The sequence below is a fragment of the Astatotilapia calliptera genome, chromosome 10 (assembly GCF_964374335.1).
Source record: "Astatotilapia calliptera chromosome 10, fAstCal68.1, whole genome shotgun sequence".
Classification (NCBI taxonomy): Eukaryota; Metazoa; Chordata; class Actinopteri; order Cichliformes; family Cichlidae; genus Astatotilapia; species Astatotilapia calliptera.
In genome coordinates this window covers 24,226,039-24,240,014 of record NC_137431.1, presented here as the reverse complement: position 1 = coordinate 24,240,014, position 13,976 = coordinate 24,226,039, and the positions used below count along the sequence as shown (strand labels likewise).

Sequence of the window (13,976 nt, the reverse complement as noted above, 5' to 3'; positions counted from 1 at the left end):
TGATAGTGTGTTGCGTCATGAGACGGAGCGCGTTTACTTTTCGTGCGAACTCTGTGGCTTTGTGGACATCACTGCGAAGATGGAAACTGATAGAGCGGCGACAGCGAGACAGAAAAGTTGAGTGAGCCGGCTCTGTAATTAACAGAGAACAGCGTTCCTGTCTACACAGTCACAGTACGGATTTAAATGAGGCCTGGAGAGGCATGAAATGATCAAATGAAATCAAGCCTGTTACGGGAGGAGTACTGAATGTGAGCCTCGATTGCCGCAGATGCTTGCCAGTACAATGGCTGGTTATGGATTGGCAATGCTTATGAGATGATAATGTTTTTCTGCGTTCTTGTGATTTGCCTAGAAAAGATCTGCATCACGCCGGCTGAAAATACGTGAAAGATTAGGCGGATTAGACTGAGGCTGAACCGCCAGGTTTCTCAAGCTTGTGGAACTTCCAGAAATGGAAATTCGTGGTAAATACCCAACAGTACCTGGAAGTTTTCTGTGCTGGTCCTGTGAAAGGCTGTGCACTTCCACAGCAGTGCTCACTGATGAAAATCTGACATTTCATGCAGCTAAGGTATCTTTTCAGGAAGAGGTCCCTGTAGTTTGTGTTGAATTGGTTGGACTCTGAAACACCACTTATCTATTAATGTGTGCAGGCATTTTAGTCGTCATCAATTTCCTACTGTCATGAGCTGAAAGAAGAGGGTAAAATGTGCTACGCTGATGCTTTCTGATGGGCACCGAGGAACTTTAGTCAGTAAGTCACAATTGCACACCTGCTGAAGAAAATTATGTACAAATAAAACCACCAATGGAAAGGAAGTGGACTGATGCAATCACACCCTGTCTGAAGCTGTCAAGGAAAACCACTTGAGCTCACTAATGTGCTAACACCCTCCCATAAACCATTCGATTCATGGCATGCTATTTTTGTTACTACAAAATTACTACTACTAAATTACTACACTTTTTTGCCAACATCAAAAAATCCTCTCCCCATTTTTGCTATCCCAGCCTTACAGTATTTTCTTCTATACTTAATTTTACTTTAAGCTTATACAGGCAGCAGTTCTTCTCAGTTTTTCTTTTTTACACATGTGTACGCCTACCTGAAAGGTTTAGGTGGCAGTATACTGAAGCGCGTCTTCTCCAGCATCTTCCTGATCTTGTTTCGTCCTCCAGACACAGTGTTGGCCTTCATTTTTCGGGTGGCCTTGTGGTCAGTGGGGAACTCCATGTCTCCGGGAAGGTCGGCGATGGAGAAACGATTGCCTTTTTTCTCCTGGATCTTGGGAATGTGAAGGCCGCCGTTCTTCTTCTCATGCGCGATCCTGCTAAGGAGCTCTTTGAAGACTGAATGGGAGGAGGAACAGAGAGAAATGTAGCTTTGTTTTATTTTATTTTTCATGGCTTCGTGGGTTTTCTACCATCTCTTACAGCTCGTGACAGGATGTCAAAAACTGGCGTGCAACCAAATGTACTCACCAAAGATGTTGGTTTTAACTGTGAGGGAGAGGTGTGTGTTATTTCGTAGGATGTCTGCAGCTTTGGAGAGGGAGATGTTCTCAAAGTTCTGACCATTGATCTCCATGATCTGAAGCAAGATAGATTCAAAAATGAAAAACATGGCAGCAAAGAATCAAAACTGCCTGAAGCACAGCAGGGGTGACCACTAGTCTCATAAGCACAAATCAAATTACTGTGACAAAAACATAATGTAGATCTTCAACTCAAATCTGAAACACAGCTGGTATTATTTTTATTTCTCTTAACTCGGCGTATCTCTTAATAAGGTGGCTCTGGTCCTCTATGACTCAGAACGGGAAGAAACGGTTGAGAGTTCATTTCTTGCCACCTTTAGAGGAGAAGAATCTGCTTCAAGTGAATACTGTGCAGTTTGTTTTTAAAAAGCAGTAAGTCAATCAAAAAATGTGAAAGCAGTTCACCTGCATCAAGTATAAGAGTCCTTACAGTAAGGTTGTGAAAAAAAAAATACCACAAACTATTTCAGTCTCATTCACAGCGTCCCTGACAGCAACAGTAAAGGGTCCCAGATAGCTCAGGGCTAACTGTTTTCTCACTGTGACACGTTCAGCATAAGGATATCTGATCTGTAACTGTGTCAACAACAAGCACAAAGGCTAGCGACACAAATACAGGCAAGATGAGTCATTATGAAGTTCTTCTGATGTGCAGCTACAGGAAGCCAGACCTTCACTTTAACCACCGTTATAACAGAACTGTCTTCTTCAAATACCTTCATTAGTTATACCGCGAACCTAAATTCCAGCTGGTAATGATATCTGTGTGAATGACAGTTGATGGCTTTAATACTCAGACCATCTTAATCTAATCTAGTAATTATTGCCATCTAAGCTTCAACTCCCAGCTGAGTTGATGAATAAATCTACATTTGGCCCTCAAAGCCACTCAACTTCCGTTTTAATGAGTGACTCTTTGTCCAGGTTTGAGGTAACGAGAGCTGCAGGGCAGATATATGTAAGGACTTGGCTTTATTGTTTCAAGTTCCTTTTTCCGTTCCCTAAATACTGACCAGACTCCAAGCTCCTGCTTGTTATGCTGAGAAATAAATCTTTACTCCAGTTTGACTGACTATGAGGATAGCACTACTGTTTTTACTTCCCTCTTTCATTCCCTGAATGCTGATCAGCCTTTAAGAAGAAATGCATGATTCTGTCAACACTGAGATGATTTTTCAAAGTCATGATTTGCATTTTTTTGCCCTTCCTAACATCCACTCTAAATCAATAATGTCCACTACGTGCACCTTTGTCTCTGTCCCCCCGGAAACCTTAGTAGACATCAAATGGCATCTTAACAATTTAGAGAAGTCACTAAACATGATCAGACTTTCTAATTAACAGGCTGCAGTGTGCTGACGAAAGGCTCATTACGCACCAGCAATGGGAAGAATCTGTGTGACAGACCACTGTACAGTAACCACACTGTCACATTAGATCCTCTAAATAAGACTGCTGACCTTGTAACCGCTGGACAAACCAAATCATGAGACTATGCTGAAGTGATATACTGTGGTAAAAGATCAGTACTCCTGCTGGGAAGAGCTAAAACCTGAAAGATTTTAATAAATATATATTTATTATGATTTTTAAGTTGATCGGGGTGGATCACATCACACAGAACATTTAATTATGTGACTGCATGCTATACAGTCCACAATCATCTGGGAACTAGTTGACTGAAGCGCCGTGATGGTCCTCGTTATAACTGTTTAATTGGGGACTAATTAACATCTAGGGATGCATTTAAATGGAATAAAGTACTTGCCAGGATTGCAAAGTAAAAGTAATTAGACCTATATATATATTGTGCATTTCATGCAGCGGTGTATGTATATTAGGACTTCACCACACTATTCCTTACTGTCCTCTTACCTGATCCCCCTTTTTGAGTCCTGCTTCTGCAGCTTTGCTTCCTTCTTCCACCGACTCGACAAAGATGCCAAATCCTCTCTCGCTGCCGCCCTGCACGCTGAAGTGGAGCGGTGATTCCCTAGATGCCTTCTGCAGAGTGATCTGTCTCCACTTAGCCTTGGCTGCACATGCTATGTTCAGCAGTCTCAAATGGCCCTTCATTTTCTGACGATGAGGTAAAAATGAGAAAATTATGAACTGAAACAGAACTGCATTTACATGTGCGCTCGCATCCTTAGGTTTGCAAGTTGTTTTGGACAACAATAATAATTTAAAAAAAAAAAAAAGAAGAGGTAGAATATAAATACTGATGCATTAACTGTTTGACCTTATCTAGCATTCTGCTCCAGGGAATCTAGACCATAAAGAGTTATCATAATACACCAATAAAACTAGAGGTGTGAGGCTTAGCTATGACCATGATGATTTTAATATTTGAAATATATTTTACATTTTCAGCGATAAAAGCTGAGGAAAAAGTGCATAAATAATTTAATGAGTTCACAGAGACAGACTTGTTACTTTCAAGAACCTGTTGTTCTGAATTAGCATTTAAATAATTTTTGATGTCTTTGTTATTGCATGCGATGAAGGATTTCTGCTAGAGGGCAGGGAGGTGTTGAGTGTTTATTTAAAGGCTAATCCGAGAACTTTGATAGGGCAAATCAACGAGCACATCAAAACAAGACATTGTGCCAAAATGTGGCCAATTACACAAGCTGAGGTAAATAAAAGCTAACATCACTATTACTATTGGAGAAAACGCAACACAATTTCTGAGCTTAAAAACACTGAATTGGAGAATAAGTCAACAGTCTTTATTTGATCTTACTGTCGCTTCTAGATGTTTCTCGAAGTCCTCCAGGAAACGCGTCATAGCCGGGTCACCCTCGAAGTCGTTGAAGTGGTTGTTGACCCACAGCAGCACTATTCTTGTTACCTGTGAAACAGAGAGACAAAGCACACAAAGGTAGGTCTTGTGAATGTGTTTTTACATTTCACATTCTCCAAAGTCCTTCAGCTGAGCTTCGACAGGAAATGTGATTGATAATTATGCTGCTTGCTAAGGTCAGAGATCATCTTGAATTGAACTCTACCAGGAGTTAGACTTTCAAGGACACTTTGGGAGGCGAAATGCTTGGAAATGTGAGTCTATTAATTACAACCTACAGCTTCAGATTAAAAATATGACTGTTACCATAACAAAATGCAAACTCGGTTAATTCTTCAGTCCAATTATAGAGGTATCTATCTTTAGCTTCTGAGGAAAGAAAGAAAAACCATAGTAATTAGTAACGCATAAGAAACAGAGGCTGTATGATAACGAGCATATGGCTGCAGAGAAAAGCTGTTAACTACTAGTTGACGGCTTAATTTCTGCCACAATAATTAGAAGGGAAAAAATGCAGAAGGAAATAATAACATCTGTAAATTTACACGGGTGGGAACATTGTTCCAACCTTTGCAAAAGGTCAGAGTAGAACACAATGCATCAATAAAGAGGATCGATGTACACACTCTGCTTTTCACTCTCCTTTGTGCCAGTGTTTGTGTGTGTGCGTGTCTCCAAGGCAACTTATGCTCATGCTCTCTTTTCTCGTCTTCCATATTCTGTCTCTCTCTCTCTCTGTGTTCGTTCTCTACAAGATTAGTTCCTCTTTAAGGGGGCTGAAGATTATAAGCCTGAATGACAACCGCATAAAGACTATCGACTGTACAAGGCTAATCTTAGGTTAACGTAGCTGTGGACGACGGGAGTGTCAGGCACGCACGAATCGCTACAGTGCTCAAAGACGGCTGAGCTTGCTGAACTCTTATTGATCGGCGTGGCCGAGGCACAACACGTGGATTTCCATCAACATGCATGGATGCAAAACATCAAGAGGGACCGCCATTTAGAGAACCACCGTATAATGAATGATTAATGTAGACCGTTTTAACTGTATAAGCATTTTCACCTTTGCAGCGTCTACACATGCTAATGCTTTGCCATTTCCAGACTTTGTGGCTTTTTACATTTTTCACACCTACTGATACTGTGTGAAAGCATTATGAGAAAGCTCCTTACCCACATCTTAACCATCCCAATTACAACTGCCCAACGCAACCCCAACGGGCACAGGTTACCATCCTTTCAAGTGATGGCACTCAAATAGAAATCTGAAGGTGCGCGAGAAAGTGACCACCGGCCACAAGATAGTCATACATGCATGCGCACACACACACACTCACCGTGTCACGAAGGCTGTCCATCTGGAACCACTCCAGCAGCTTCTTGCCAACCTCCATGGGACTTGAAAGGAATGTCCTGTAGGTCAGGAGGAAGTCTTCGATGTAGGTGGGGTCGACCACCGACGGTTCCTCCACCAGGTGCATGATCAGACGCTCGGGTGTTCCCTGGGGTGAAAAATACACACACACATACACACACACACACACAAATATATATACATAAGGATGAGCTGAGAAAAACATAGATACACATGTAAGACAGTTAAAGTCCAAGGTTACGACGGATCTGAGAGGCAAGAACACCAAGCTGTGTCAATATCAATCAGAATAGTGACAAGGACATAAGCTATAAAGGTGCAGGTATTGAACAGAGCTGTCAGTGTCCCATCAATAAAAAAGACACACACACACACACACACACACACACACACACACGCACACACACACACACACACACACAGAGAACAAGTATTTTACAAGTGCAAATGCTTTTTTTGCAGAATTACTGATAATTTAGATTTGTATAAGAATAAAATACCTCAAATATCCGAGGCTACATTCCTGATTTCTGTGTCTAGGGGAATTTATTTTCCTAAGCAGCAGGCTTAAAGTATCGGTGACGTATAAACGTCACTGTTCTTGTTTCTGTGAGTTTGTTATTGTTAATGCCACCATAGCAGAGGTTTCTCGGGGGGGATGTTTCATTTGACAGGGAACAGAAACTAGAAAAGAATCCACTTTTGTCAGACACAAAAAGAACAAAGCCAAAAACAGAAGCAGAAATGCTAACACTTGTGAATCGACTCTTATCCGCTGGACGTGTTTCAGAGCCAGCAGCTTTTCCTTGGAGCAGCAGCCAAGAGAATCGTTCATGCCCATTATCGGATCAATACCTTGGGCTGCCTCTGGAGATTCAGGGAAAGGATCAAAAGGGTTTAGGAAGGCATTACAATGTAGCGTAAAAAAAAAAAAAAAAAAAAGCTCTGGCAAACACTAATAGTGCTAACTCTGTCTCTTAACAATCACTGAACAACATCGAGCAGCTACACTCGTATTTTTGTAAGATGATGCATGTGAGGGGGATGGTCGATTTGTAATGATGGTGTACTTAAATCAATCACGGGGCATTTGAGTATTTCTTTTAGCAGATGATAACGTGTGAAACCTTGACTTTCTGGTTTCAGAAGCAAGTCATGTTACAAGCTCAGGGTGAGATTAAACGTGCTTATTAGCTTCTGGCATGATTATAAGCTTAACCTTGACCTTGGGTGTTAATCCTTCAGCGTGTCTCTGCCTGTCTCATCTTTATTAGAGTATGTTATTGCAAAAGGTTAATTGTATTTTGGCACCGAGTCAGTTAAAGAAAAACAAAGAGTGCCACTCTGTCTTGATCCTATGTTTGAATCTCAAACATCTTTTGCGGTTGAGGTTGGGTTCACACAAAAAGCAAAGCAGGCTCTTGTTCTGGGACCCCTCTGCTGCTCTTCAACGTTTTAAATTACTAACCTTGATGACAATGTGTCCTTTCCTGGTCCCGCTGCGGTCCAGCTCCCGGTGTTCCTTCACCATCACAATCTCCCCCTCTTCTTCCACCTTGTGCGTATTCCTCTCCACATGGTTGAGGATGCGCCAGTAGTCCTCCTGGGCGATGCAGACAAACTGGTCGAGGATAACATGAGGACAGCGGATGAACTTGTAGTAGAGCAAAATACTGCTCTGCACCACATTCGGGTATTCAAACAACAGCACAGATGTAGAATTACGGATGGTAGAGAGAGGCATGGGAGGGACGAACGGATGAAGGTAGGAACGTCCAACACTAACAAAACTAAACCCGATACTCTGCCTAAATTTAAAGTACCTATGGTGGTCCAAAATCATCTCAGCTAGCTATTTTGCAGAAGCATCCTTTGCTATAAATTAGACACCAACTAAACTAACCTCCCATTATACCATGGTGACAAGACGGCACGAGTCTTTACTACTCTAAAGCATCGTCTCTTGCTATGCCTTCCCTTGAGTAAATCATCAGTTTCTGCATTTGCCTAACCAAGCCCTACCTCTGCAACTTCCTTTGCATATAAAGACAGGAAATGATGTGTGCAGCAGAGGAACTGGCCAGTGTGGACAGAGGCAATGTTACCGCGAGTACACGCTAGGTTTCTTCTACCTTTCAGGTTCCTGCTCTATATTAAGACCAAGTTTCTCTGTGAAACCCACAAGGCTCTTAGAAAGGCTGCTAGTGTATGCGATGTGAAAGATATGACGCAAGCTACGCCTGTGTCTTCACAACTAAAATGCTGTATTCAATTTGAACTCTTTTTATTTAATCATTCCACCTTTTTATAAGAAGATTATGAAAGAAGGGAAAGCGTACGTTTGACACGTAGATTTCGCTGTGATTGCAAACCACTACTGGGCGCTTGAAAGAAGAAATGAAAGCAGGACTTCACTTTGTGATTCTCGCACTGTGACACACATTTTCCAGAAAATGCTTAAACACAGCAAGATTTTAAAGAAAACACAAACCCCTCACAGAGTTCTCTTAGTGTATAAAAGCAATGATAAAAAGTGTAATTATAACAGTGTAAAAATCGATTATTTTTACCTGGCAATCATCCCCTTTGGTGCGAACCTCTCCATTCATGTACTGCTTATCCAGTGAGGGTGAGATGCCGAAGCTGTTGCCCATACAAAGAGTCTCCGTTCTCCCATCGTGATGGCTAATTTCGACTGCTCCGTTCAGAATGACATACCAGTGGTCCAGCTACAGACGGAGGGGTAGAAATAATAGAAATAATTTTTAAAATGACCACAAAATAAACAGTGTCAAACTTTTGTTTTGCTTGAAGAGATTATAAATCTAACAGCATTGCTGATTTCTATGTGTGTGGTTTTTTTTACTTTTCTTTTATCAAAACAGGGTAAAATGGGTACATCTGTTAAAACCAGTGTTAAATACATACTGGCTCGACCGCAGACGAGCAAAAAGGAATCATTACCGTCACTTGGCATGGATTTATCTTGAATCATTAGATTTACAGACCTTTACAGCTTCACTAGAACGTCTATTAAAATGGCAATACATTACTAAATGTGGTAAATTGTGAGCATAATGTGCTTTGTGTGAGGTATGAGTAGGCTGGTGAAGAGGTATTGTGTCTCTAGTGGTGGCTTTTGAAAAGGAAATGCTAGCAGGCATAATATAACAAGCCATTCATCCTGAGTGTGAGCGGACAGAGGGCGGGTGAATGAGCCCTGGGCTCCCTCTGCAGCAATAACTGATATTTCCTCCTCATTGCCTTTTCATTCTCTTGCTGTTTCTCACCTAGCAAATCTACGATTCTACCCTCTGTGCTTCACAGTTTGGCTCCCACATCAATTTCTAATGCTAATAAATAATAAAAATGCTAATAAGGTGGGCTACGATGATTCGCAACACATGCGCTGTGAACAAAAGTTCTCTTTTAAATAAACTTTACACAAATATAATATTTCCTGTAGGATAGACCATCTGAATTTATTGCTATGAGTAATGAAGCCTGCACGGGTAGGGAAAATGTTCTTATTTCCTATTATCAATCTGGAGTGGCGTTCTAACACCGCCAGGAAATGAGTAATTAAGTCTGAAATGCGGGTTAATACATATTACTGTGGTATGAGTTAAAATGTCATTGCTTCCATTGACTGCACAGACATATCCCAGGCCCCACTTATACCTTCAACACCTCTCTTTTACCTTTGCATCCCTGTGATGCGCTCATGGTGCAGATGTGAAGTTGCCCTTGCCGGACTAAAGTATCTAGCAAGCCCGACTGAAGAGGAGCGTGCATAAACAGAGGGACATCTTTTTAAACAGCTCATCAAAAATCGCCAAACACGCAAGTTGGTTCCGCGCAGTTTGTCACACAATGTGTCTGCTAGCTAAAAGGTACAGTTCTCCCAGCAAGAGAAAATGGTAAACGGCCTGTATTTGTATAGCGCTTTACTAGTCATCCACCCATTCACACACACATTCACACACTGGTGATGGCAAGCTACATTGTAGCCACAGCCACCCAAAACATACAATGTAACCAAGTAGTAGGGTAGGTTGTACGAATGGAGCTCATTTTGTTTGTTAGCATTTAACTCATTCTATGAAGAAGTATAGAAATGTACTATAAGACGTTTACTTCTGTTATTCAAAGGTTGCATGTAGCAGCACAGCTAATTACAGCCTGTACACAAAGCTCCCATAACAAACGAATATGCGACTTATTTTCTAAGTCACTCTTTTCCTCGAGCTGCACTGAGGTTTCTCTCGCATGCAAAATCCCACTTTAACCCCTGATCATAAGGACAAATTCTTCTTCTTCAAAAGCGTCTTTCCATGCGACGCTCCCTCGACTCCCCCATTGTCCATTTTCTCTTCCTTTCCGGCATATGGAGCACTTTCTCTCTCTTTTCTACATCTGTAATACCACTTTAGACTCTTTATTTTCCTTTCCCTCTTCACACTCACTTAGCAAAGTCATGCTCACTTCCGAGAAGGGCCAAGTGCTTCTCTTTGACCTTCAACACCGAGTCCACAGAGAGGCAGTGGAGTGGAGGAAAAATGCCCATCAACTGCCTCGACACAGACGGTACGGAGTTGGTTACACAGACGCACATCACCTATTTGTGTCTTCTTTCCACTAAAGTGCGCGTTTATGGTTTTGCCCTGCTGATGTGTGTTCCCGTCCTCCTCCGAGCTCGGCGGCTGGCAGTTCATTGCCATTTATCACCCTGTCAGTTCTAATGCTGCTGCATGTAACCAAACAGCCATGACAGGGCCCCCGTTTCTCAGGCATGTAACTTAATTAATTAGCTGTGTAGCAGCTCGAGTGATTGACGGGGCTTATATGCTGCGGTGACTTTGCACACACCAGTTTTGCCTCGTGAATTAGGATGGCGAGGATGTGTGTGCACCTGTGCACGGGAAAGCGCACGTTGCTCCGTATATGTTCTTCTGTCGTATGTGTGAAGGCCTTTATATGCTCCCACATCTACATCACTGCTTTCCATAATGGGTACGTTGGCGTGTTTGCAACTGTTTAATACTTGTGCGCACTTATTTATGTCTTTTCAAAGGTTACATCACTGTTCTGCTTGATAACAAAAGGCAAAGTTAAGATTTTTTTTTCTACTGTGATTACATTAATTGCCCAATTAAGATTCAGCAACTCAGCAAACAGACCTTGTGTCAGACTGAGTAAAGATAAACACTCATTTAACTATTAAGGGAATTTAGTGTGTTATCAAAGCAGATATAATAAAAAACATACTTTGCATGCTGTAATTACACTGGAAGCAATTAATCTAAGTCAGTAAAGTGGCAAAATAGGATGGTGAAAAATGAATACCACTAGTTGTTGTTGAAGAATTGAATTCTGAAGGTTAAATAGAACTTGTTCAGTTTCTGTGTGTCCCTTTTCACCCTGTTCATACCTCCTGTTTGTCGTGGAGTATGACTGTGCCGGCCTGCTCCACCACTTCGAACATCATGACGCTACACAAGTCCCTCCGCACGGACATGGTCATGTTGGCAAAGGCAGGCAGCTGGTGCATGAACTCCAGCAGTTGCTCTGTGTTGCACAAAAAGTAAGCAGCAGAGAGAAGAAGTCAAATGAAAAAGAAGGAGGAACAAGCATGAAAAGACCGTGCACAGACTAAAGCGATGTGTCTCAGGTGTTCAGGGCAAAATGCACATTGATTTTTTTCTTCTTCCCCCACCACAGACAAACTGCAACATTTCCAAAACGATCTATAGATTTTTAAATGGTCTGCAAGAAAATGTTACTCATATACTTCACCAGAGCAACTGCCAATGTCAATACAAACACAAAACATTTTAGGATGCTTGTCGTCTCAGCCCTTGGTGCTCTGAAATGCTGTAAAAACTCGTGATTAAAATAGAAAAAAAAAATAGAAGAGGACTTGCAGAACTCCAAGGACAATGCTGCATTGCACACCAAAATTTTAATCTCTAAATCTTATTAAATTGGGCTTGAGCGTTGGCACACTGCTGCTGACAAACAAACAGCAAACATGCCTCCACATCAGCTCTTAAGTCTTAAATCTAACCCCTCCAAGCACAAGTGGATCAGCGCGCACTACTAGTTTTTATGACTCCTCAGAAACATTTACAAGTTCTACCTTTCCTCTTCATCTTCCCTCTGCCTCCTCTGCACTGCAGCTGAGAGCACAGTGACCCAGCTCCAACCTGCAAACTATGCTGCTTGGCTCAGTAGCTCCTTTTTACTCCTCTTGGTGTTAACACCTCGTTCAAATCTTCCCTTTTCTTAGTAAAGGAAAGTAGCTTAAAGTGCAACGCGTATAGAGTTTTCCATGGGAGGAAAACAATCATAAAATGTAGATTTATCACGTTTAAAAAAAACACTAGGAGCTAAGCACCAAAACTCTAAAGGGTACCAGAGGGTTCATTTCGATGACTGCCAATTGTCCTTAAATCTGGTTTACAGCCTCTCTATCTTGTGATATATTAAAAAAAATAAAATATTACATCAGTTATCCCTTTATAGTAATTTATTACATTTTTAGGGGCCAACAAAGGTGAAAAATGTAATAGAAGTTCCAAAAAAAGGGAGAGAAAAACAAAGATCCTGATTTTCGAAACTTTAAGTGCCCTCTCCTGCTTTATTTTTCTTTTAACCATCTCATCAGCCCCAAGGACGTATTCATCAACCGCCTGGGAAAAATGTCTTTTTAAAGCCCAGAAAGCCCAGCGAAAATATTTTTATCTGTTTATTCAGGAAAATTCTTTCAGAGAGTTTCTGAAAAGCATCAAAAAAGTAACTAATGACGTGAAATAGAATAATAAGAGTTGGTTGAATTTGGGTTCAGCCTGTTATCCCTTCAGTTGTTCTCTGTGTCAGGTATTTCCTCTCAATGAGCTGTGCTTGTAATGCTGAAGGCCATGAGAAGGCCAGCCTTCCAGCAGGCACGCAGCAGGCCAGGCCTTTGCTTCTCTCAGCTCTCTGATGCAAGCCCCTCCTTTAGGACCCCACTTGGTTCTGTTAATGAGGTTGCCTCTGAGTGTCTGCTTGAAAATACAGACTAGTGTTTTGGGACAGCTGCAAGGGGTCTTTATGAGAGAGGGAAATTTGTATATCACTCATCTCTCATTCTGTACTAAATGAGTCTAAAAATAGCCACTGAGACAGCCCGAATCTGTCAGTTTATTTTAAGTCACTTTTATCCCAATTCAATCAAATCAAAGTTGTCAAACTGACCGATGTCGTCGTCATTGCGGTCGACAGGATCTTTTTCTAGACACTCTCGGACCAGATCTCGGCCTAGGAGAGTGTCCGAAGCTCTCTCCAGGTCCTCATCTTCCTCCTCCTCCTCCTCACTGTCCACTGCAGCCTCTGGAAGTCCAGAAAGGTCGACATCCCCCAAATCACTCTCTGTGGCCTGGGAGCAAAACACAAAGAACGAAAAACTGAATATTGGTCGGTTAGTAACATCAAAAAAAGGAAGGAAGAAGTCTTTGAAGTCCATCATGTCTCATTTAAATGACAAATGAATTGAACATTTTACATTTTAAATGTGAAGGCTCCTTTCTTATGGCTTATGAAAAAGATTAAATTATGAAATTCAATCGCTTTTGATGGGGCTAAAATTGCCTCAGTGTCAAATGGCTCGACTCTCACATCATTCTCGAGCTTCCAATTCCCAAAATAACGTGACCTAGAAATTCAAATTGGGGGTATTGATATTTACAATGACAAGAGTCCTCTCAGGCCTTGTAAAGAGGAGTATGCCATTACAAGACAGTTTAAAAAGCACAACACGGTGAGCAATTATTTGCAATTATTGAAAAAATGAAGAGCATGAAAGACGTGCGACTGTGATGACATAAAGACTAAAAAAAAGCCTTATTGTTCATAATTTCTAGCATTGACGGCTTTTCAGTAACAATTTACTCGCACGAAACATAAAAAAGGATAACCTTGGAAAAAGCAGCTGTAGCAGCGACCGTGAGCTGCACCCAGACACCAAGTGCCAGACTACAAAAAACCAGGCCAACAGCCAAATATTTAAATCCATTCACTCATAATTCATATTTCACAGCATTTCTCCTCTGCGAGGCAGACAGATGGTTGGATGAGTATGGATCTAAAAGGGCATGAGGCCATTCATGTCAGTTGGGAATTGAACCGTCAACTAAAGGTGAATCGAGGAGCTCTCTGGTGGTAGTGGCAGCGCTACCGGCCGTCTGTTAGCTTTTTTAGGTGGGCCTAAAAA

General features: G+C 41.6%; 1 protein-coding gene across 4 annotated transcripts in view; it reads right to left on the bottom strand.

Annotated features, from left to right (window-relative positions):
* The window catches only part of rapgef6 (Rap guanine nucleotide exchange factor (GEF) 6), a 145,643-nt gene that overhangs the window by 29,987 nt on the left and 101,680 nt on the right, over positions 1 to 13,976 (bottom strand). For all 4 annotated transcript variants that reach the window (XM_026181206.2, XM_080307262.1, XM_080307260.1 and 1 more), the window contains 9 exons: positions 12,962 to 13,142; positions 11,157 to 11,293; positions 8,296 to 8,454; positions 7,194 to 7,346; positions 5,688 to 5,852; positions 4,288 to 4,395; positions 3,417 to 3,620; positions 1,486 to 1,594; positions 1,110 to 1,353 (listed from right to left, as the gene is read on the bottom strand). In XM_026181206.2, coding sequence (XP_026036991.1) covers positions 1,110 to 1,353; positions 1,486 to 1,594; positions 3,417 to 3,620; positions 4,288 to 4,395; positions 5,688 to 5,852; positions 7,194 to 7,346; positions 8,296 to 8,454; positions 11,157 to 11,293; positions 12,962 to 13,142 — 1,460 coding nt within the window. The remainder of the gene's footprint in view (positions 1 to 1,109; positions 1,354 to 1,485; positions 1,595 to 3,416; positions 3,621 to 4,287; positions 4,396 to 5,687; positions 5,853 to 7,193; positions 7,347 to 8,295; positions 8,455 to 11,156; positions 11,294 to 12,961; positions 13,143 to 13,976) is intronic.